The sequence below is a fragment of the Camelus ferus genome, chromosome 22, assembly GCF_009834535.1.
Source record: "Camelus ferus isolate YT-003-E chromosome 22, BCGSAC_Cfer_1.0, whole genome shotgun sequence".
In the NCBI taxonomy this organism is placed as follows: Eukaryota; Metazoa; Chordata; class Mammalia; order Artiodactyla; family Camelidae; genus Camelus; species Camelus ferus.
In genome coordinates this window covers 22,623,046-22,645,787 of record NC_045717.1, presented here as the reverse complement: position 1 = coordinate 22,645,787, position 22,742 = coordinate 22,623,046, and the positions used below count along the sequence as shown (strand labels likewise).

The following is a 22,742-nucleotide window of genomic DNA, read 5'->3' as shown; positions in this document are numbered from 1 at the left end:
GTGTCCCTCCTCTCCGCCCCTTAGGAGGTGGGAAAAGCTGGAAGCTACCAAGTGCTCAGGACCCAGCACATCTCAGGGCAGAATATGAGAGCCATGCCGTCCCCCTCTCTCCATCTCTGCCTCCCCGAACCCCGCTGTCCCGCTTACTCCCCAGGTTCCAGGAGCTGCCAGAACTAGGCTGAGGGAAGGGAGGCACCCAGGGCGGAATTTGAGAGGAACCCTTGCTCTGGGCCATGACAGTGAGCGCCTCTCTAAATTCTGCACCCCGGGTGTCTTGCTGGCTTCCCTATTATTTAACAAAGAGTTTTTCTTGTAAGTAATCTAATGAGTCAAACATTTAATTCTCCAGATGTTTTGCTCTTGTTAGTAAGCTGTGCTGGATTTCCTTGAACATTTAGCTTTCTTGGACATCTACGATCACTTCCTTAGGATAAATTTCTAGAACCCAGCACCACTGGCTGAAACAGTGAGAGCCTTCGTAAGGTTTTTTTGATAGGTATTATTAAAGTACTACGTTTTAGCAGTCACCTGCCATGACAAAGAAGGGCCATGTGCTGGCACTCTCGGACAACACTACGTAGGTCATTAAAAGACAGAAATAAACAGAAATCTTGCCAATTTGGTAAGTTAGAAATTACACCTTGTTTTAATTTGCTTTTTTGTCTCTTGTTATGGTTTTGAGTGAGGCCGGACATTTTTCTCTTGTGTTTCTTATTTTTCAAATCTTCTTAAATCGGTTATTTATATTCTTTGCTTATTTTTATGTTAGGACATATCTCTTTTACTCATATGAGATACATATATATACACATATATAGTTATTTTGTATTAAGGATGTTAACTCTTTGTCAATGATATTACAAATATTTTTCCCACCTTGATATTTGCCTTTGAATTTTATTCATGGTGTCCCTGGTTCTTAAGACAGGGACTCCAAATCCTTGAAATACCCTGAGTATTAGAAGTGTCTCTGTTACTGATGAGCCCCCGGGAACACACCTGAATTTGTTCTGAGAGAGGAGAGGGCCCGGGATGGGAGCTGACCGCCGCGAGACCAAGCACGCCGCCGGAGGCGCGAGGCTTTCAGCCTGACCTTCGCACGGAGGAGGCGGCTGGAGGTGGAATCCTGTCACGTGGTCAACGATCCGCTCAGTCACACCCATATAATGAAACCCCAATAAAAACTCTGTTCACCAAAGTTCAGAGGAGCTTCCGGGCTGACGAACGTCACCGCGCCAGGAGGGTGATGTGATGTGTCCTGATTCCGTGGGACGAGGACAAGGGAGCTGGGTCCCGGACCCTCCTGGCTCCCACCCTACAGGGCTCTTCAGCTGGGAGGTCCTGACTTACATCCTTTATAATAAAACTGTCACTGGAAACCGCGTTTTCCTCGGTCTTGTGAGCCATTCTAGCACACAACCAAATCTGAGGGGGTCGTGATAACCCCCGAGTTTGTAGCCAGTCGGAAGCGCTGGCGGCCTGGAGGACCCAGACTTGGACCTGGCGTCTGACGGGAGGGCGGTCTTGCTGGGAACTGGGCTCCTTAACTTGCAGAGTCTGCGCCACCTCCGGCAGACAGCACCCGACTCACAGCACAGTGTGTCCGGCTGGTGTCACAGCACTCACTCTCTCCCTGGCCTTGGCCAGAACCACGGCAGCAAGAAATCACTTCCCATTTTCCACCCTCCCCCCATGCCTAGAACCTGAAAATTCCACCAGCCAAGCAGAGGCTCCGTCTCCCCCCTCCCACCCAAGTTCCCGCTCCTCCTGGTCTAGAGTCTTCCCTCCTTCCAAGTCATGTGTTTGTTCACTCATCCAAGTTCCTACCACGAGTTGGGCTGAACATGTTCTTTTGCCCCGACTCAGACATTCTTCCAGGTTTCCACCAAGATGTCACCACCTCCGGGAGGAACTCCCTGACCAGCTCAGCCTTGCCCACCTCTCCCCGCCCTGCTGTCTACAGTGGGTCCAGCTTGTCCAACAGCAGCACTCACGGCCAGCATGTTGAGAGCACACCCAAGGCTGAGGAGGTGAGCTCCCACAGCCTCCCTCGGAGGGCACGGCCCATCTGAAAAAAAGGTTCAGACACCAGGAACAGGAGCGTGTTTATCAGATGTGCCCTGGGCCAGCCACTTGACAGTCACGTCATGGAAACCTCCCTTCTTCTCCAGAGGTGGTCCTATTATTACACCCACAGCCAGATGAGGGAGCACGGGCTCAGAGAAGGCAAGGACCTTGCCCCGGTCACACAGCGGCAGCCGGTGGAGCCAAGGCTCAAGTCAGGGCCAGTGCCCACGGCCTCCACGCTTCCCCATCCATCCTCTGAAATGCTCTGCTGTGCCCAGAGCCAAGCACAGACCCTACCGGTCGAAGCGGCCGCGCAGACTTACAATAATCTGTCACATAGAAATAAGTGGCTTCTGTCCAGGAGCCGTTGCCCGCCAGGGAGGTGGCCCGAACTCTCACGCTGTAATTCCCGGGCGGCAGCCCGCGCAGCCTGCAGCCCCGCTCCAGAGCGAAATGCCTTCGAGAGACGCACAGGTGCAGCTCCTGAAACACAAGGACGCCTCTCAGAGGTGGCACGGAGGGAGCAAAGCACAGTCAGTGTCACAGGAAAGCAACTCAAGGAGTCCCCGAGCCTTGGCTCTACGGATAAGGCACAGACGCAGAGGTCATGACGGTAGCAGCCCATCTTCCCAAACCACAGCCAAGCACGTGGCCGCATCCAGTCATTTAATCCTGACAACAGCCTTGTGCTTAGCCTCAGGTTAGAGACGAGGAAACTGAGGCTCAGGGCAGGGGTCGGTGAACTTTTGCTGTAAAGGGCCAGATAGTAAATATCTTCAGCTTCAAGGGGCCACAGGATCCCTGTCACCAACTCCACCCTGCCATCCTGGCTCAGAAGCAGCCAGAGAGGAATCTTGAATCCGTAAGATTCGTTAACAGCTAGGCGCACTGGATGCCCAGTGAGACCCTGTGGATGCTGAAAGCAGACCCTCGTCAAAATTTACATGTATCATGAGATACTGTTCTGCCTTTGATTTTTTTTTCCAACCATTTTAAGATGTGGAAGTGATTCTCAGCTCACGAGCTGTACAAAAATAGGCTTCCATAAGTAGTTTGCCCTCTCCTGGCCGGGGAGCCGAATGGTCTGGCCCTGACCTCACAGCTGGTGAGTGGCAGGGCAGCCCTTGAGCTTTCTGGCTCCTAAAGTTCTCCTTGAAGCCACCAAGAGGTCTCCAGAAGCGGGGGAAAGAAGGGACCTTCGTTGCTTAAATCGCCTAAAAACCAAATGGATACACAGGCTTAATGTTAAAACGCCTTCCTTCTCCTGGTGCAACCTTTCGATCTGATTTTATTTATTTTGCCATCGTTGAAAGAGTTGGGATCTACCTAAATGTCTGGTAAGAAGAGAGGAGGTAAGTAAGCAGCTACAGCCCAGCAGCAAACATGTAAAACAGAGGAACCCAGGGCTGATGACAAGAGGCGTGAGGCTCGCTGGGCAACAGGACCACGAAACCTGCACGCATCGGCCCCTGAGGGCTCCCCTCCTGTCCTGACTGTGAAACATTTCCAAAACAGCTCCAGGCTAATGGTGCATGCAGAGAACTGGACTGGAACATGTCAGGGGGGCGTGGGGGCAGAGAGAGCGACGTAAAACTCCCCATGCTTATCATGTGACAATAACAGCAAGAAAACAGACTGAGCTGGCGGCAGGGGTGGGGACTCTAGTCCAAAGGTCCTTCCAAGTAGGATGAGTCACCAAGTGGAGAGGGACAAATAAGCAAATATAGAAACCAAAGGAGGCTGCTATCCGGGATAAAGGGGAAATGCGTCCTCCAAAGCTGCCCGTGTGCCCCGGACACCTTGAGGGCGGGAACAGAAAAAGCCAGAACCTCTCTCCATAGGCACCAAAAAACCCAAAGAAAAAAACAGCAAAACAAGAAGCAAATCTGATCAAGAGTGAAGGAGCCAGTTACAGAAAAGTCTGTGCAAACAAGATAAAAAAGCTCAAACCTGCAAAAACATACTGAAGCGAAGGATGTAAGTGCACACACGAAAAGACTGAAAATCGATCAATGCTCTTTGCAGGGAGGGAGTGGTCTCTGGGACCAGGCTTTCCCGGGGCAGGGAGGGGAAGGGGTGAGGGTCCTAATGTGAGGTGTGAGGGAAGACAGCTGTGCCTGAACTCCTTCCGCTGCTCAATTATGGGAGCTAAGCAGCTCCCTTTGGTCATAAGCTAGTTTGGGGGGGGGGGGGGGTTCTTAGATGCTGGTGCCAAAGGAAGGAGAACGGCTTGGAGGAGCTGAAGTCCAGAGCCTGTAACCTCAGCCTCTACATCACACTGCACAAAGAGCTTCCCAGACGTGGTTTCCGAATGGCGTCCATCCACCAGTTCCAGGGCTATACCGTCCTCTACGTTTCCATCCTGCAGTGGGTAGACGTCTAGCGGCCTGTGATTTTTGCTAGTGGTGAAATCTTATGCATAAAGCTTTGCCACCACCCCCAACTTTGAATTATTTCCTTGGGACATATGGGTTTTATATATAGGGGCTAATGTATTAATAAGCTCTGCGATCATGGCCCCTAAGAATCATGCCTCCCGTTAACGCACCCCTGAGGGCTCCCCTCCCATCCTGATTCTGGGCTTGGCCACTGGACTCGTGCGGATGTACATTCTTCCTTGTTCCTCTGGATTACTCTCTGCAGGACATACAAAAACTAGCCGAGGGGTCACCGTTTGCTGGTTTCAGTTCTAAATCATCATCAGAGCGGAGTATTTGGACATCAACAGCAGACGTGGTCGAGGAGGGAAGACAGAGGGAGTTCAGCCGCCCTCTCTGACTAGGGGAAGCCATGCTGAGCCCACCTGGTTACAGAATGACTCTCCCCCAATGTCCAGGAAATCAGGCAGTTTTGTTACAACCTCTGTTAGGCGTTGGCAAACTATGACCCGCAGGCTAAATCCAGCCCACTGCTTGCTTTTGTAAATAAAGTTCTACGGGCACAGCCACTCCCGTTCATTCTCTGTACTGTCTGTGTCTGCTTCGGAGCTGACCAGTTGATCCAGAGACCGTGTGGCTCCCCAGGCTGAAAGCACTGGCTCTTTGCCCCTTATAGGAAATGCCCTCTGACCCGCGTGATCACCCTCATTGTAGACGGCAGGCGCCAGAGCCCAGTGGTCTGGGTTTGAGGGCTGAGTGTGTGTGACCCTGAGCAAGTCCGTTCAGCTCCCCGAGTTTCCATCCTCTCAGCCGTAAATGGAGACACTGGCAGGTTTCATTTCCTGGGGTCATTGTGAGGTGTAAATGGATCATTGCAAACGGCTCAACCGAGGGCCAGGTGTTGCCTCTGGGTCAGGCCCAGGGAGGTGACCTGACTTATCTGCCTGAAGTCACCCAGTAAAGGGGGAAGCTGTCCTCTCTCAGGTCCAAGCCCTGGGAGTGCCTCTCCTGGCAGGTGTAGACCCCAAGCCCTTTCTGGGGATAGAGAGCTGCCCCATGGTGTTACAGGCTAAGAGCAGGGGCCAGCAACCAACGGCCATTGGGCCAAATCCAGACTGCTTGCGGCCTGTTCTTGCAAATAAAGTTTTATTCACACGCAACCATACCCCTTCCTTTATGTGTCACCCCCGCGGGGGCTCTCACGGTGCAAAGGCAGAGTTGAGTATTTGCATCAGAGACCACCTGCCCACAAAGCCAAACCTGTTTCCTCTCTGGTCCTCGACAGAAAAAAGTTTCCAGCCGCCGGATGAGAACATCAGACGGGCTTGGGTTTGAATCTCGACTCTGTGCTGAGAAACCTTGGTGCCACGTAAACTCTGGATGCCTCAGCACCAGGCTCACGTGGCTCACTCTGAGGTGTCACTGCACTTCGCTGATTCCAGGAGGCCTGTTAGTTCCACGTTTTGACATTTCTGCAATTGGAGCGCATCTTACAGTTGGCAGCGCCACCTTACGATTAGAATTGGCAGCAGCTTTTCCTTTCTTAGCGGTCCAGAGGGGTAACGGGGCCTCTTGTCAACGTCTCACGTGGTAAAATAGGGTAATGAGATGCTGCATGAAAAGCGCTTAACGCGCTCGGGCGGGGCACGCAGTGAGCCGGCAGGACACCTTAGCTTCTCCTTAAGAGTCCGCACCTTGTGCACCTCTGCGTTGGCCCATCACCTTGCAGACACCTTGTGTCTGGGAGTAAAGAGAGGCATCCAACAAAAAGTCCTTTATCGTTTTCAGTGATTCATTCCAGACTCAGACGGCTGTCTCTAAAGTGAAATGAGTCTCCTGTCAGGTCGGAAGGGCCGCACATGCAGACAGCCGTCACTCAGCGTGCGGAGGAGGGCTAGAATTCAACGTGAGAAACTGAGGCAGGAAATCAGATTTGTAGGTTGGCATTTCTGACCCATCTCCCTGGAAAGTCGGGGCTTTGAGTCCTAACGACAAAGCATCTAATGAAAGGAGCATGAGGACCAGAATTTAAGAAGAGGAAGGAGGTACCGATGACAGCCCTGAAGGCACACGGCCAAGCACCAGGGGCCTTACCTCATCGCCGTATCGTCGGTAGCTCACTTCATAGAGCACGATCAGACCGTTGGGTTCCTTGGGCTCCTGCCACATCAGGTGGACGACGTTGTTCTCGAAGATTTCGTGGGTCACGGGGCCCACAATATCATCGGCCTTGGCTGTGTGGAGCGGTGGTTAGAGGTTGAGACCCGTGCCCCGGCTTAAATCCCACCTCCACCAACCAGCTGAGCCACCTCGAGCGGGTCACGCGACTGTCCCGTGTTCCATTCCCCTTGTCGGGAAACAGACATAAAACTCACCCCACGGGATTACCAGCATCTCTATGTCTGTCTGTCTGTCTGTCTCACATCCAGTTGGTTCTCTTTCTCTAGAGAACCCTAATACACTACACATGTGTATTTCTTAATTTTACTTTATTTTTCTCATGATTTGTGTGTACCTTCTAAAGTTTATATAATGGCTATGCAGGACTCATGTCATTAAAAACTAATAAAAGCAAACATGCATGCACCTTCAGGGCATTATGTCAAGTGAAATAAGGCAGAGAAAGACAAATGCTGTATCACCTCACTTATACGCGGAGTCTGAAAAGGCTGAACTCATAGAAACAGAATTGAATGGTGGTTGCTGGGCGGGGTGAGGCGAGGAGGTGCAGCGGGGAACCGGGCGATGCTGGTCAAAGGGGACAAAATTCCACTTGTAATATGAGTAAGTTCTGAGGATCTCATGTACAGCATGGTGTTTGGAGTTAATAATACTGTACTGTATACGTAAATGCTGCTGAGAGAGAACTGAAATGTCCTCACCACAAAAGAGAAATGATAATTATGTGATGTGACAGAGCTGTGAGCTAAAGCTACCGTGGTCATCATGTTGCGATATGTCAGTGTATCCAACTGACACACGGTACATCTTAAACTTATGCACTGGAATATGTCCACTGTATCTCGATAAAGCTGGGGGAAATTTTAAATGATTAAGGCAAATGAGTTAAAGTCGCATGTCTGCTGACGAGAGGGTGGAGAGCTGCTTTTGGCCCCCCGATGAGCCAACCCACCTTCGGGCATGGTCCTGGCGCTGACGTAGGCGGCCACGCTGCACCGCTCCTCGGGGGCATCTTGGTTGCAAGCCTGCAGCTCGATGCGGTAGCCGGTAAAGTGACGCAGCCCCGAGATGACCAGTGACTCTTTGCTCACCACTTTCTCGAAGGGTCTGTGCTCCTCCGAGCTGGTGGGTGCGCTGGTGGAGGAGGCGTTGGGGAACCCCGGGAGCGTGGGCACGGCCGCTGTGCCATTCCCTATGTCAGCCAGGGCCCTGCGTCTCCGCGACGGCCTGTCACAACAGTAGGACACACGTGGTCCCTCAGTCACCATCTCTACGTGCTGCTGGGGAATAAAGGCTTAAAACCAAGGACCATGGTGCAGCGATATTCAAAGGGGCCCATAGGTTAAAATGCAGATTTCCAGGAATTACAACCCAGAGCAGCTTTCAAAGAAGGACAGGCAGGTTCACCCCAAGATGGGGGGGAGAGGGTCCCCAGGACCATCCGTCATAGACATCCCAGTAGTCCCCTCCACATGCTTGATTTCAGATTTTCATTTTGCAGGTTAATAGTCCACCCAGGGTCAGTGTTAAAAACAAAACGCCAAAAGTGTGCAAGAGTCTGGCTTTTCAGGACGCCCTGCCGAATGGTCCCAGCTATTGCCATCACCAGTTTAAACAGGAGAAGTGCACCTACTGATCCTTATGACCACTCGGGACATCTGCCTAACTTGAGTAATTAAACTTCAGTTCTTGGTAAAAGACTCGTATCACACAGGTTGCTAGGGGTAACGGAAAACAAAACCCGCCTATGCCATTGGCATATTCTGCCCCACCCCTTACATAGATACATGAAGAAAAATGTGATAGCCTAAAAAATAATAAATACAAAAAAAGTCTAAATAAAATTTAAATTACTCATTATTCCACAGCCCACTGGGTCCTAGTGTTACTTTTTCTGTAAATACTCTGTATGAGTGTAATGGGGACCAAGCCAGTTTTATAATCCACTTGCTCACTTGCTGTATTGGAAGCATTCTGAAATAGATTCCTTAAACCCTAATGTCTTAAGTAGGACAGAATTTATGCTTTGTTTTTTTTTTTCAGCGTGAGGTTTTCCCCTCTTTGTTAGGAAAGTACCGCAGGCGTGTTGCAGAAAACTTGGAAAACGGTAGAATATTCCATTTAATGCATGAGCCACAAGCTAACTTAGTCATCCTCTCCCTTTTTTAATATAAGCGTAGCCCTAATTTTTTTTTCTCTTATAAATATTGCTTTGATCACTGTCCAGTTGTCTTATTAGTCCCTGAAGTCGATTCTAAGAAGAGAAATGAGTTGATTGTGCCTCCTGGCCCGCATGGCTACGCTGCCCTCCAGACGCTTCGCGCGGACCTGTGGTCTCAGCGGCAGCCCAGGAAACCGCGCCCCGGGCTAATCTCAGCCGTGCTGAAGGTTAACAGGAGTTTTTGTTTTGTTTCTTTTTTCCCTTTTTCAGATTTGCAACCTGACGCTTTTTTTTTTTTTTTTTTTTTTTGGAAGCATCACTCTGCTGCTTTATTGGCTCCTCTCTGTACTGCTGAGTGTAAACTCTTTTTTTCCTTTGTTGATTCTTTTGTGTTTCTCTAAGGAATAGCCCACCCTGGTCCTCTGTTTTTCCATGAAGTTCTAGGACCTTCCGCCTTCCTGTTCCTGCACTGCTCCCTCAGCAAAGGACATCAACCTTTTATCGATCTACCCTGATTTGCTGTGTGCCAGTGAGTTTTCTTGAAATGATCTGAAACAATCTTTCTCATTTATCTGTAAAAGTTTATATCTCAGCAATTTAGAATTGATTTTTCTCCCCAGGTAATTCTATATGGGGTTACTAAGGTTTTAGGGCAGTTATAAAAAGGGACCTTTCCCCCTGATTTATATCGTAATTATTGCCAGTGTATCTACTGGCTTTTTACTCATTTACGCTGTACCTACTTACCCAAACTCTCCTTCTGAGAGTTTTTATGATTGATTTTCTTGGGTTTTCAAGGAACACGCTAGAAAAAGGGTCAGCAACCTTTTCCCATAAGTGCTAGGTAGTAAATATTTGGGGGTTTGTGGGACATGTGGTTTTTGTCACAACTACTCAACTTCCAATGGCTTTCAAGCCATTGCAGATCGAGCAGCCACAGACACAATGTCAACAGATGGGTGTGGCCACAGTCCACTAAAACTTCCTTCAGAAAAACAGGCAGCAGCCGTCTGCCCACCTTCCCACTACAGGATTTGCAAATATCAGTCATTTTATTTCCCTCAATCCATTCTTTACAATTCTACTTTACATCTTTACTGCACTGGCTAAATGAAAGAGAAGTGTTAATTAGTGATGATAAGATTGGCTTTTCCTTCCAACTCCAACAGAAATAGTTTTAAGAAAGACATCAGCTTGGCTGTTGGTTTCATTTAGGTAGTATTTATCTTGCTGCAGAAGTTCTCTCTTCCTAGTTTTATAAAAGGCCTCTTTCCCACTCACTCCCCTTTCTCTAGCTGAGGAATTTTTAATTAATGTTATTGAATGAGGTGATTATGATTTTCCTTACTTGGCCTCTTGATGAATTACATTATATCATCAGAACTCCTGATCTTGAACCATCCTTGCACTTTTGAGATAAACGATGCTGCCAGCACAGAGTTGTACTTAGGACATTTGGATTTAAAGTCCCACACTAGCTAGTCCTGGGGTTTTCTTTCAATGTAGCATCTTTGTCAGGTTCTGCTAAGGGGTGCTGTGTCAGTTTTATAAAACTGGGAAGAGTTTCATAGACTTCTATGCTCTGGAAGTTTCTATATTACAGAAAAGAGTTGCTCTTAGAGAGTGTGGAAGAATGTACAACTCTCTGAGCCTGGGGCCTTTCTGCAGGGGTGGGGGTTAATTGACACTTTTTTTAAAGTCCTTTCCTAAGGTTATTAGGATATTTAATCATTCTGCTTCTTCTTGAATTCGCTTAGACAAGTCAAAATTTCTCACCTCTCTGAACGTTTCAAATTGAATGGCTCATGGTTATCCAGAGAATTCTACATATTAAAATCTCCCCCAGACCTTAATTTTATGTCACCTCCTTTACTTCTAGTTATTGTGCACATTTCCCTTTGATTATATTTACCACAAGTTTTGCTATATCGGTTTTCCACTCCCTCCGTGACACATTACACTTTACATTTTGAAGTTTTTTCTTAATTTATGAAACCATTCAAGCCTACTAATTTGCATCGAAGTCCAGCTTCGGCAATATGCTTACAAGTGAAGGTATGTGAGATTCACGTGTCCATTATTTTCCAAACGGACTTTAATGAAAGTTTCCATTTTTACTTTCACCCAATAGATGTCTAAGTGATCCACTGCTAATTACCAGGAAGGAGAACTTTCTATTCAAATTTTGAAGTTTACTTTTCGTTTTCATTGCTCTGTGGTCAGAAATCAAACCCTACTTTGGCAGGAGGGTCCCCACTAAGATTTTCTTTGTGGTCTTTTTATATGAAAAGACCAATGGATTGGAAACCAAAGCTGTGAAACCAAAGATACATCCATATTAGCAAGATTCAGAACATTTCTAAACAACCACAGATGGGCCTTCCAAAATTGACTGAGAGGCTGGTTCTTCATGAGAAACTAATGAGAAACTGGTATCTCAACAAGCGGAAACATCCGTGCTCTCCGCAAATAGGCCAAATATGCATATGTGAAGAGGTTTATATCCAAAAAGACCACCACGTGGTCACGAAAGGCCCCCGCCCCCACCCACGGGGCAGCATCAACTGATCTTCCCACTGGCGACCTACACAGCTTCTTCTTACCCCCCAGTCTCACCCCAGGAGTGATTCTGCCCTCTGGTCCCACCACCCAGGGGACATCTCGCCCCAAATGTCAAGAGGTCCGAGGTGAGAAACCCTTGTCTGGATCAACGCCTCAAATTTCTAGACCTTTCTTTCCTACAGATTGTGTTCCAAACGGCCACTAGAGGGCAGATCGGGGCCGCAGGCAGGGCTGAAAGTGAATAAATAAACCCTCCGCTCCAAGAACAGAATCCGGCCGCCTGGCCGCAGCCTGCCTTTCCGTCCCCCCTGCCTGTTTCTCCCCCTAGGAGCCCCGGACTGGGCCCACCGACTTGGCTCTCCGCCAGTTCTCTCTGCCTGGCCTCTCCTCCAGGACAGCCCTCCTTAATTCTTGAAGACGCGAGTCAAAGAGGAGCGCCCTTGTCCTCAGCGGAATTAAGGGGCTCCCGTCTGTCATGAGGCACTTGTCATGCGGCGTAAACCCGTCCCGCTCGGCCTCGCCCACTCCCTGCCGCACGTGGCTGAGGCTCTGGTCCCGGGGACGGGTCTGCACACACGCTCGGCGTTGATAAAATGAATGTCTAGTGAGTGGCTGCACGGAGAGACACGTGTGGCATCTGGCCGGTGCCCAGAAGTACTCCCTGGGTTCTGTGCTTTGGTTCAGAGTGTGTTAGTTAAGATTCCCCACCCCCGACCCCCGACCCCCACATTCGTGCCCAGGTCCCATTTCCGGGTGAAGGCGTTTAACGTGCGGGTTTGTGCAGCGCCAGGCCTCGGCGCAGCGGCGCGTCGCATGCATCAAGCCACAGAAGCCCCCTGCGGTCCCCAGGGCGCACCACATGCTTCCCGCCCCGCGCGCCCCGCCCGCACGTCCCACAGGTGAGTCGTACCTGGTGTCCTCCGCGCCAGGGCCTGAAGAGGATTTTCTGTGAAAACAAAACCAACTGCTTTTGAGGACAGACAGAAGTTCTTTAGACAGACCTCGGCTTCTGACAGCCCGGTAGCCACATTCTGTACCAGCAGCCCGAGGGCGCCCTGCCCTTGCCTATGGACCACTGTTTCCCATCACCTGAATCACGTCTTCCCAGCAGGTGCAGAGAACACAGCAAGGAGGGGTGGGGGGCAGTCAGAGAAAACGCACCCCCCTTCCAGAGACCTGGCCATCTGGGGTTCCCTCTGGATGTCGGACTCGACTACCTTTAAACACCACCACTGACCCAGCCTCTTCCTTAGGTCTGGCAGCTTTTTAACGTGTGGAACAGTAACCGCCTCAACGCCCGGGCTGGGACACTCAGTGCTCTTCTGAGCTCAGGGTGAGGGATGAGAATGCAAGAAAGAGGGAAAAGGAGAAGTGTTACGTGTTGATGGTGCCGGGGAAGCAGCTACCAAGCGCAATGGGAGGTATCTGAAGACACCCCGTCTAGAATCTTGTTCTATCCCAGTGTAAACCTCTGGGGGTCTCAGTCCACTTTGGAAACAGCCAATTGGACCGGACTTTTCTGGGTAGCTGTCTGGTGAAGTCTGTAAAGGGAAGAGGTCAAGGGTGGAGAGGGAGGGGGCGGGTCAGAGTCCACATCACACATTTACTGTGAAAACCTGGGCAGTCACTCATCTGCTAAAAAAAATAATAAAAATAAAAACAAAAACAGGTTTCGGACCCAAAACAGGGAGATGCTGCTGCTTCAGTGGGTTACTGGGAAGGTTCGCGAAACCATCTGATGCAGACGGTGCTACCGGCGTCACGTGAGGAGAGGCCAGGGGTGCTACCCAACATCCTGCAACGCACAAGATGGTCCCCGTCACAAAGAATGAACTGGCTCCAAATACCAGGAGTGCCAAGGCTGAGAATCCCTGTAGGACTCGTGCAGACTCATAACCCTGACAGCAGGGACTCGTCTGCTCTCCACTTTACAGGTAGGTCAACTGAGGCACCGAGAGGGGCGGGATAACCTGAAACCCACACAGCCTTCTACCTAAGTGTCTGCACAAAAGGCAAGGACATATGGAAAACTGGGAGTCATTTTTATCACAAACCCTCGCTCCATAGATCAGGTGTACATCAGCATGCGAGCCCCTTCACTCACTAAGGGAAGTATTTAAATAGGAGCAGCCTCTGGGGTTTTGAAGAGGCCATGGAAAGTTCTGGAAGGATGAGAAGGTCACACAGATTTTAAAAAGAGAATGCACTGTGCTTGAGACAGTAACAAGTCAAGCACGGGGCCAGGCAGGCATTCCTCGGTAATCTAACCTAATAATTGAATCTGTCGATTATTAATTACTGTCTATAAGAATCTATCAGATAATAATTAACCACCAGTAATCTAATGGAGTTGGTTCCAGAACTCAGACTGAGGCCAGAGGCTGGGCTGAAGCGTTCATGAGACATCGGAAAGCAAGTGTGGAGTCTTTTCAGCTTTTTCCCCTGTTCTGATGGTCACGTGCTCTTCCTGGTCAGGAGCCTACGGAAATCACAAGATCTCGTCCTTCACCCCGGGAAGCGGCTCAGCAAGGACTCTGCCCGCCCTCTGTGTCCCCACTTCATCTTGGTCCCTAAATAAGGTTCCCCAACCCCAAGCCAATGGCAAACCCTGACCTGGGGATGAAAACCACATTGTGCAGGTAATCCTCAAATGTCTTCCGGAACGAGGATTCCTCCAGCTCCTTCAGGATCTGAGAGTCGGTCTTCGGGCAGGAGCAGCACTCTCCGGCAGCCTCCTCGTACTCGGTCTGATTGTGCTTCTGGGAGCCCTCAGACTCAAACGGCGGAGACCAGGTCCGGGACGGCAGCTTCAGCCCTAGAGGAGGGCAGAGCAGGTGCGCTCAGGTCTCTGCCTGACACACACCCCTACCCTGAGCGAAGGGGGCTTTCTCAGAGCGGCTGGGCACCCGGGCCAGAGCTCTCCCAAGTTCGACTGGGAAAAATCAGATCGCTCACTGGAGGGTCCTGACACTGTCAACTGAGAAGGTTCTTGTCAACGTGCAGCGGGAAGCTGTCAGACACCATAACCCCACAGGGCTAGAGGCTGAAGGAAACCAGGCATGTCCCTGCCTTCATGGAACTTACATTCTAATGGGTGAGCTGCATCAGGGCAGCGGGGGAGGAATACAAAAATAAAAAATAAATATAATAGAGACATATGCCGTGGATCAGAGGGCAAGGTGAAAGGACACAGGGTGGCTGGGGGAATATTTCAGAGAAAGTGACCACTAAGCAGTCTCCAATTAAGTACAAGAATGAGCCATGCACATATCTTGGTGTAAAGCAATTCAGACAGCAAAGAGCATGTGCAAAGGCCCTGAGGTAGGAGTTTCGTTGGCATATCAGAAGACACCAAGGACCCAGTGTAGGTAGAAGGGGATGAGGGAGAGAATGGTGAGGGATGGGATTAGAAAAGGACAGGGGGCCCAAGTCACAGTTAAATGGATGAATGATGCAATCATCAATCAACCACGTTAAGTGTGGAGAGGGCAGAGCAGAATTCCACATGGTCCGACTTACAGACCCAGTGGTTGGACTGAGCAGTCAAACTGTGCAGCACAAATGAAAGACTCTACAGTCATTCAGGAAAACAGAAGTCAGATTAGGGCAGTGGTTCTCAGGGGGCGGGCAGGAGGGGGGAGTGATTCTGCGCTACACCCCACCCCCTACCACTGGGCAAGGTCTGGGGACATTTTTTGCTGTCAGGGCTGTCTGGGGAGACAAGGGGACGAAAGGCATCCAATGGGTGTCAGCCAGCGATATTCAACATCCTACCTTACACAGGACAGCCCCCACCACAAAGAATTATCCTGCCCCAAATGTCAACAGTGGTGAGACTGAGAAACTGTGGGCTCAGGACATGAGAGAAAATTGGGGGAAGAAATTTTTCAAAGAGGCACAGAAAAGGAAATTTTAAAAAGAAAGAAAGAAAAAAAAAAAGAACAACTTCTCAAGGTAGTGCTCTTAAAAATACCACACTGCTTTTTCAAGGACCACAGCTGGTATGTCTTGACCCCTGAGGTCGGGTCCGGGGAATGCTTGCCGCCTGTCGTGTGAGCACAGCCACGCGGTTGGTTCAGCCTCAAGGATGCAGGCTACTCCTTAAGGGCAAAAACAGTGCCCTCAGTGCTGGGCGGCTACTCAGCGAGGGGAATTCCATTCCTTCCTCTCTCCTTTAATGGCTCCGGCAGACAGTGAGCTCTAAGTAGCTCCCTGAGGATGGTGAGTACCCACTCGGAAGCCCAAGTATTTATACAGTTTTGGAAATACTTAAAAATACTTCTTACGTTTATTAATAGGCATGGAATAACCCGTCTGGTTTAGCTGTTAGAAGGGCTATTGATGGCACTATGGATGGGAAAAAAAACCTTAGGATTTCCCTAGTAAAGGGGGTTCCTGACATTTTTTTCTGGGGAGGAGGGGTCTTTTGATCAGGCACAAGCCTAGCGTCTGACACGTGTCACTCTTCCCAGCACCCACTGCACGACGCTTGGGGCCCCTACGGATTCGCTGTGACTATAAAATATAGTGAAGTATCTAAGACAGTCACATCCATAGAGACAAAGCAGAAAGGTGAGCGCTGGGGGGTGTGGGAGGGGGAGGGGGAGTCCATGGTGACTAGGGACAGAGTTTAAGTTTGGGAAGATGAGAAAGTTCTGGAGTTGATGGTGGGGGTGGTTGCACAACAATGTGAATGTGCTTAATGTCACCGAGCTGTGCACTAAAAACTGGTTAAAACAGGGAGTGGGGAGGGTGTAGCTCAGTGGTGGAGCGTGTGCATAGCATGTGCGAGGTCCTGGGTTCAATCCCCAGTACCTCCATTAAAAATTTTTTTAAATAAATAAACCTAATTACCTCCCTCCCCCAAAACAACAATAAAAGACTCAATAAATTTTAAAAATGGTTAAAATGGTAAGTTTTATGTTATGTGTGCTTTACAATAGCCAACACAGAGTTGGTAAGACCACTGTACAGTTGGCATATGCTGAGGGAGTGGAACCTAGAAGTTCTCACCAACAAACAAAGAAACAAACAGTAAATACGTGATGTGGTGGGTACATGAATTCACTGGACGGGAGGAATCCCTTCACAATGTGTATGTGTATAAAAATCATCATAGTTTACACATTAAACATCTTGCCATTTTACCTGTCAATCATAACTCCATAAAGTTAGGGGGGGAAAATCACTTGTGATACGAAAGGAAGCTACTGCTGGTCGCGGTTAGTAAGTGATTTGTCTCGTGTGTGTTAGGAAGGTTATTTCTTTGTGTGTGTATTTGGTTTTTTTCAGCCATGGCAAAATACACATCACATCAAATTTACCATCTTAATCATTTTTAAGTGTACGATGCAGTGGCATTGAGCACACTGATGTTACTGGGCAGCCATCCCCACCCTCTACCTCCAGAACTTTCTCATCTTCCCAAACTGAAACTCTGTCCCCATGAAACTCTCATCCCCTCCCCCAGCCACGGCCCCACTGGCTCCTTCCTGTCTCCATGGATGCGACTCCTCTAGGGGCCTGATATAATACAATATCTGTCCTTGGTACCTAAGTTTATTTTTAATGACATAAACTTTGGCATCATTACGAATAAAGCCATGTTGAAATAGTCATGTTGTAATGATAGATTTCAACTTCCAGAATAAAAGCTGTTGCTCTTAAAAAAAAAAAAAAGCTTTGCCTGCCCGGCTGCTGGTGGCGGTTTCGGTTACTCGAAGGCAGGGCCAACGGCTCACAGCTGAGACCATGACTTTGCTTGCTCTCGAGTTATATAAAGCATCCAAGGAGATAAATCACGTTTGCAACCCTCTGCTCAGGCGGGAGATGAGGTCACAGGCACACACATAGCACATGCTCTGACAGCTGGGACCTCTCCCGGAGATCATCTGGCCTCCCGCCCCTTCTCCCCAAAAGGAGGCAGCCGATGGCAAGCCGGGTGACCGCCCGAAGCCCTGCAGCGGGTCAGAGGTCGTCGAGCCGGGAGCAGACCTCAGGTTCCCGACCTCACCCACACCTCGTCCGCGGCCCCGAGGCCTGAGGATACCGCTAACTCAAAAAATCTAAAGGAAAATATATACAGACAAACAAAACCCACTAAAGAGAAAAAAAAATGACTTCTGTTTCTCCGATTTGATGGGCTTTTTAAAAACCCAGTTCTAAAATAAACTAATTTATACAAACTCATTTGAGGCTTCAAATAGTTTTCCATTTTTCTATAGATGGATGGAAGCCCATTAAATAAACAAGATTAAAGACTGGAAAAAACCTGTCATGAGGGTACATGTTTAATGGGAAGCACAGGAGGGAACCGGTTATCACCCTCTGCTGTCTCCGATCCTTAAAGCTTAAGGGTCTACGATGCGGGGCCAGACTTCCGCCCTGACTTTGTCCGTCACCGCCGCACACATCTGCGGGTCTGCACCTTAGCAGGGGAGCCTTGCGTGGGTTAACACAGCTACACTCCCACTGGGGGAGGCGGACGAGGAAGGGGGGAGGAGAAAGTTCCACAGGGAAGTGGTGCCAAGACGTAGGGAGTGTCTGATTCCGACCCGAGTCTTCAGAGCATGTTCTCGGGCTGTGATCTTTAGAAATGTGTGCAGACCTCCTCTTACTGAGCTGCGCAGATACGGCGTTTTTCCACAAACCAGAGATCTGCGGCAACCCTGCCTTGAGCAAGTCTATAGGCACCATTTTTCCAACTGCATTTTTTCCCTTCATGTCTCCACGTTATGTTCTAGCAATTCTGGCGATGTTTCCAACTTTTTCATTGTGATTATATTTGCTTTGGTGATCAGTGATCAGTCATCTTTGATGTTACTATTGTAATTGTTTTGGCAATTTTTTTAGCAATAAAGTACTCTTTTTTTTTTAGCAATAAAGTACTCTTAATTAAGGTATGTACCCTTTTTTTTAGATCTAATGCTATCGCATATTTAATACACTTCAGTATAGTGTAAACATAATTTTTATAGGCACTGGGAAACAAACAAAAAAAAATCACACGACTCGCTTTATTGCGGGGGTCTGGAACGGAACACACGATGTATCTGAGGTCTGCCTGTGTGTGCGTTTTCGCAGGAGACCAGAGGGAATGTGTGCACCCACATGCACTCGTACGCACACTGGGAAATGGGAGGAGGGGAGAGAACAAAGCAGGTCCAGTGTGTAAAACCAGCCCCTCCCGCGCCTCTGCCTGCACTCACCTTTGAGGCAATAATCCAATTCATACAGCTCGCTGTCTTCCGCCTGCCTCTCCCAGAAAACCAGGTAGTGTGTGATGTTGCCGTTGGGGTCAGAGGGAGGCTTCCACTTCAGAATAATCTGGGATGAGGAATTAGAAACCGAGATGGGATCCAGTGGGACGGAAGGATCTGCACAGGGGAAAGGAAACAGGTCCACGGTGAGGAGGAGGACGCATGGGTTACAAAATTTCAGTCCATTCAAACCACAGCTTTTGTAGATGACATAGCCATTCGTGTTCAACCACTGATGCAACCAACATTCATCGCGCTCCAACTCTATGCCAAGCTTTCTCTGTTCTGGGCCCTGGAAAGGTGCTGGGGATGGTAGAAATAGACAAACTCACATTTTCTGGTTATGATTAGCCCCAAATGGAACCCAGTCATGACAGGGCAAATTCCAGCACTAAGATGTCACTCAAGCGTGTCCCTGAGCTGGCAACCCATTTAACATCCCCCTAAAACGCACCACCTTTGGGTGGTGGAAGGAGTCGGTGAGGGATGGGGCCAGGGCGGGGGTGTGGTCTCAAAGCAGAGGACACGGTGTATCCAAAAGCCTGGGAGATGGCAGTTCCTGGAAACTATTCATCCTTTGGTGTTGCTGGAGGGTACAGGATGAGAGGGCAGTAACCAAAAAAGCTGGGGCTGGTGCATAAAGTTTGGACTCTATCCTACAGGACAGGATTTCTCACCCCCGGCACTACTGACGTGCAGGGCTAGATAATTCTCATGGGGGCCGTCCTGTTCATTGTGGGGTGTTGAGCAGCGTCCCTGGCCTCCACTCACTAGATGCCAGCAGCCCCACCTCCGCAGTCATGACAACCAAAAATGTCTCCAGACATCGCCAAATGCCTCCTATCACAGTGGCCGGAGAGGACTTAACGCTTGATGGAAATATAACTGAATTGCTATAAAATCCTCCAGTGCGCCACCCCCCCCCGCCTCAAAAAGTGGAGATGGGGGAGGGGCACAGAGGTGAAACCAAAATGGCAAGGGGGAGGAGGGGTGTCATTTTCTTCTTCTTTTGTAAATACTTGACAATTTTCCAGAATGGGAGGAAGAAACACATGTCCCCCTCTCGTGTCTTCCTGCTAACGCCTCATCTTCTGAAATCATAAACCTCGGTGCCCGTCTCTTTCAGAAGCCAGCAGCCACGCCAAGGGGCATTTTAGATGACGTCACTGCGTCCGCCTGTTAAAGGCAAGACGTGTGACTCACGCACGGGTTCACATCCACGAGAAACGCTTACTAGTGGCATCTGTCTGGACATAGATGATGTCGCTCTTGGCCCCGTACGTGCGGCGTTCGTCAGAAAAGGTGACCAAGGTCTTGACAAAGATGGCGTACTGGGTCCAGGGCTTGAGACCCCGCATCAGCCACCCGGGGTGGTTCTGTGACTTGGGGTCATTGGACCTCATCGGCGGGTCAATGTCCACCACCGTCCAGCTGTTGGAGCCGCACGCATCCTGTCCATCGAACTCTGTCACGTTCTGATAAGGGCTTTCAAGACAAGAACAGGAAAAGGCGGTTACCGTTTCTTAATTACAGCCCTGAAGACCAAAGAGATGTGGCCAGGGGAAGTTACATCGGGTAGGGGTGCGTCCTGTTCGCCAACGGTCTTGTGCCACAAGGGAAGAGCACACAGGAACGGCCAAAGAGAAAGGGACCACATCCCTCGTGTCTCAGTTTCCCAACAAGAAGAATGATGATGGTGATACCAACTGCCTGACTTATAGGTAAGATGACACGAGAGGACGCGTGTGACTTCTCGGCACACAGCCTGGCACCTGGTCAATCTTGAGAGATGGAACAATCATGCCTCTTCACTCTCACCACTCCCATTATCTTCCTTTAAAATTTCAGCACAGTCAAAACTCAAAACGACGGGCTGTTACTGAACGGGGACCGAGTTTCCGTGTGGGGTGACGAATAAATTCTGGAGGTGGACGGCCGTGATGGCTGCACAACACCGTGAACGTATTTAACGCCACCAAGCTGTACCCTTAAACCTAGTCAACACGCTAAGTTTTACGTTGCGTATGTTTTACCACGACTTTTTTGAATGTTGAAAAAAATAAACTTTTTAAAAAATCTGCTAAGTAGACAGAGCAACTTTTTGTGGAAGATGCCTGGTGAGAGGTGCATTTAGGAAACTAAATGGAATCTCGCTATAGGAAACTGCCCCATCTGGACTTCCAAAAGAAACCCGTCTGCTTCAGTTTTCTGGCTCTTGGCAAAGGGCAACGTTCCTGATGGCACACCCCATCCGCCGGTGAGACCCGACAGAGGAGCCTGTGGTGTTTCTCCCCGAGTACGAAGGCGACAGAGAGGAACCTCCAGCGGGGCCGTCTGAGCCCAGAAGCGACCAGCACGCCTCTTCCACTTTCTACTTACGCCTCTTTGTAGAAAAGCATGAACCCCAAGAGATCTCGGAAGTCAGGGGGCCAATAGGGCTCCCATTTCAGCAAGATCTTGTCATGAGATGTCCGAATGTAAGAGAATTTAAGTAATTCATTTTCACCTGGGAAGGTAAAAAAAAACAAAAACAAAAGAACTCAGTATCAGAATTAAATAATTTGTTTCAGCCCGAAGTTGGGGACCCTATACTCCCAAGAGCGTCCGTGAGAAGGAGGCTGTCAGTCTGATGTTCCCTCGACAGGCCTCATCCCCACGTGCCTCCCCCGGGTTCAGAGGGAAGACTGGGACATGGACGGTGGTTCCAGCTGCAAGCCAGTCACTTGGCCAGAGGCTCAGAGGAGTAGCAGCGGTCAGCACCGACATGAAGACCAAGGGCCAGTAGTTACTGGGAAAGGAGGCTTTGGAGAATAACGTTTGTCCTGACACAGTTTGTCTTGCATATGCGACTTCCATGCCTGACATACGAGAAGTCGTAACTGCAGGGCAAATGGACACATGCCAAGTGGGTTTAGAGAGTGTGGAGGTCATTATACTTTGGAGGGAAAGTTCTTTGGAAAGATGATGCCTTGGAGAGAGTAGTTCCCTCTGCCCGAAGGCAAGCCCTCTCTTAAGTTCCACCCTAATTGCTGTCTCTCCCTCCGTCCCCCGAATTCCCTTGGACCACATTCTAAGGAACTGACTGCATGGAAGCCCTGGCACCTCAGCGCTCAGATATCCCCTCAGGAGAAAACCTGTGAGCGTCCTGCATGAGAGGACTGCAGTCAGCTGACGATGTCTGGCTGTGGCAACTGCAGAATGTGCTGTCACATTTGAGCCAAGGCCACATTTAAGGGAGGTGTCATTCATTCATTCATTCAACGCTTATGTGGCATCTTCCAGTATCAGGCACTGGGTTTTGGTTTTTGGCAAAGAGGTAAGATGTACAACACCTGTCCTCAGTGTCAGAGAGCCTATCACACACACAGTTGTACTAGTTCGTTGTGTGGAAGTGCACTTCCCCTGGGGACCAGTGTGGTGGGGGGTGGGGGGCAGCCACATCATCTAGTCCATGAGCTGGAAAGAGCACAGCATCACCACTTACAGGACGCCTGGTCCCCATTGGTCTTCAGGGCAATGTCGTTTCTCTCCTGGCGCCCCTTGGTTCCTGAAACTTCCTCCATCTTGTGAATTTCTGACAAGCAGAGCTTGGGGTTATAGTGGAAGAACAGTTTCCCCTGCGTGATGGTGAGGTTGTGTTTGCTCCAGTCCCACAGCTGCCTTAGGTTCTGGTTGTCCAAGGCGTAGAAGGAGTAGTTCCTGCGGGGACACACAGACACGCCTAATCAGCCAGCTTGGCGTCTCCAACTCCAATCGGCGGGGCCGCAGCTGGAGCTGATCTCGCTCAGGGCTGCGTCCTCAGTCCTGACCACGTGCCTGACACCTACTCGCTCCCATGGTGAATGGAAGGCAGGAGGGACGGGGGAAGCTGGGGAGGTCTTCATGGCCGGGAAGGTGTCTGAGCTAAGTCTTGTCGGGGAGGAGGGTAAGACTGTGATGGACTGAGACATGGGCTTTGCAAAGGGGAAAGATTAAAGACACGGAGGCATCCGAGCTGGGACCAGGGGAGAGCAAAGGCGCCTGCTCTGGCCGACAGGTGACAGGCAAAGCTGGAGAGCTGCAGTGGGCCAAGCCCTCTAGGGCCCTGCACGCCAGACCGAGACCCAGAACACACGGCCTTCCTTGGCAGGCAGA

The 22,742-nt window shown here is 49.8% G+C and overlaps 1 protein-coding gene across 3 annotated transcripts in view; it reads right to left on the bottom strand.

Annotated features, from left to right (window-relative positions):
- INSR (insulin receptor) overlaps window positions 1-22,742 on the bottom strand; it is a 114,491-nt gene that overhangs the window by 14,216 nt on the left and 77,533 nt on the right. For all 3 annotated transcript variants that reach the window (XM_032466238.1, XM_032466237.1, XM_032466239.1), the window contains exons 6-14: window positions 22,093-22,307; window positions 20,988-21,114; window positions 19,843-20,093; window positions 18,558-18,725; window positions 13,963-14,164; window positions 12,260-12,295; window positions 7,579-7,853; window positions 6,540-6,679; window positions 2,391-2,550 (exon numbers count right to left, since the gene is read on the bottom strand). In XM_032466238.1, the coding sequence (XP_032322129.1) occupies window positions 2,391-2,550; window positions 6,540-6,679; window positions 7,579-7,853; window positions 12,260-12,295; window positions 13,963-14,164; window positions 18,558-18,725; window positions 19,843-20,093; window positions 20,988-21,114; window positions 22,093-22,307 (1,574 nt within the window). The remainder of the gene's footprint in view (window positions 1-2,390; window positions 2,551-6,539; window positions 6,680-7,578; window positions 7,854-12,259; window positions 12,296-13,962; window positions 14,165-18,557; window positions 18,726-19,842; window positions 20,094-20,987; window positions 21,115-22,092; window positions 22,308-22,742) is intronic.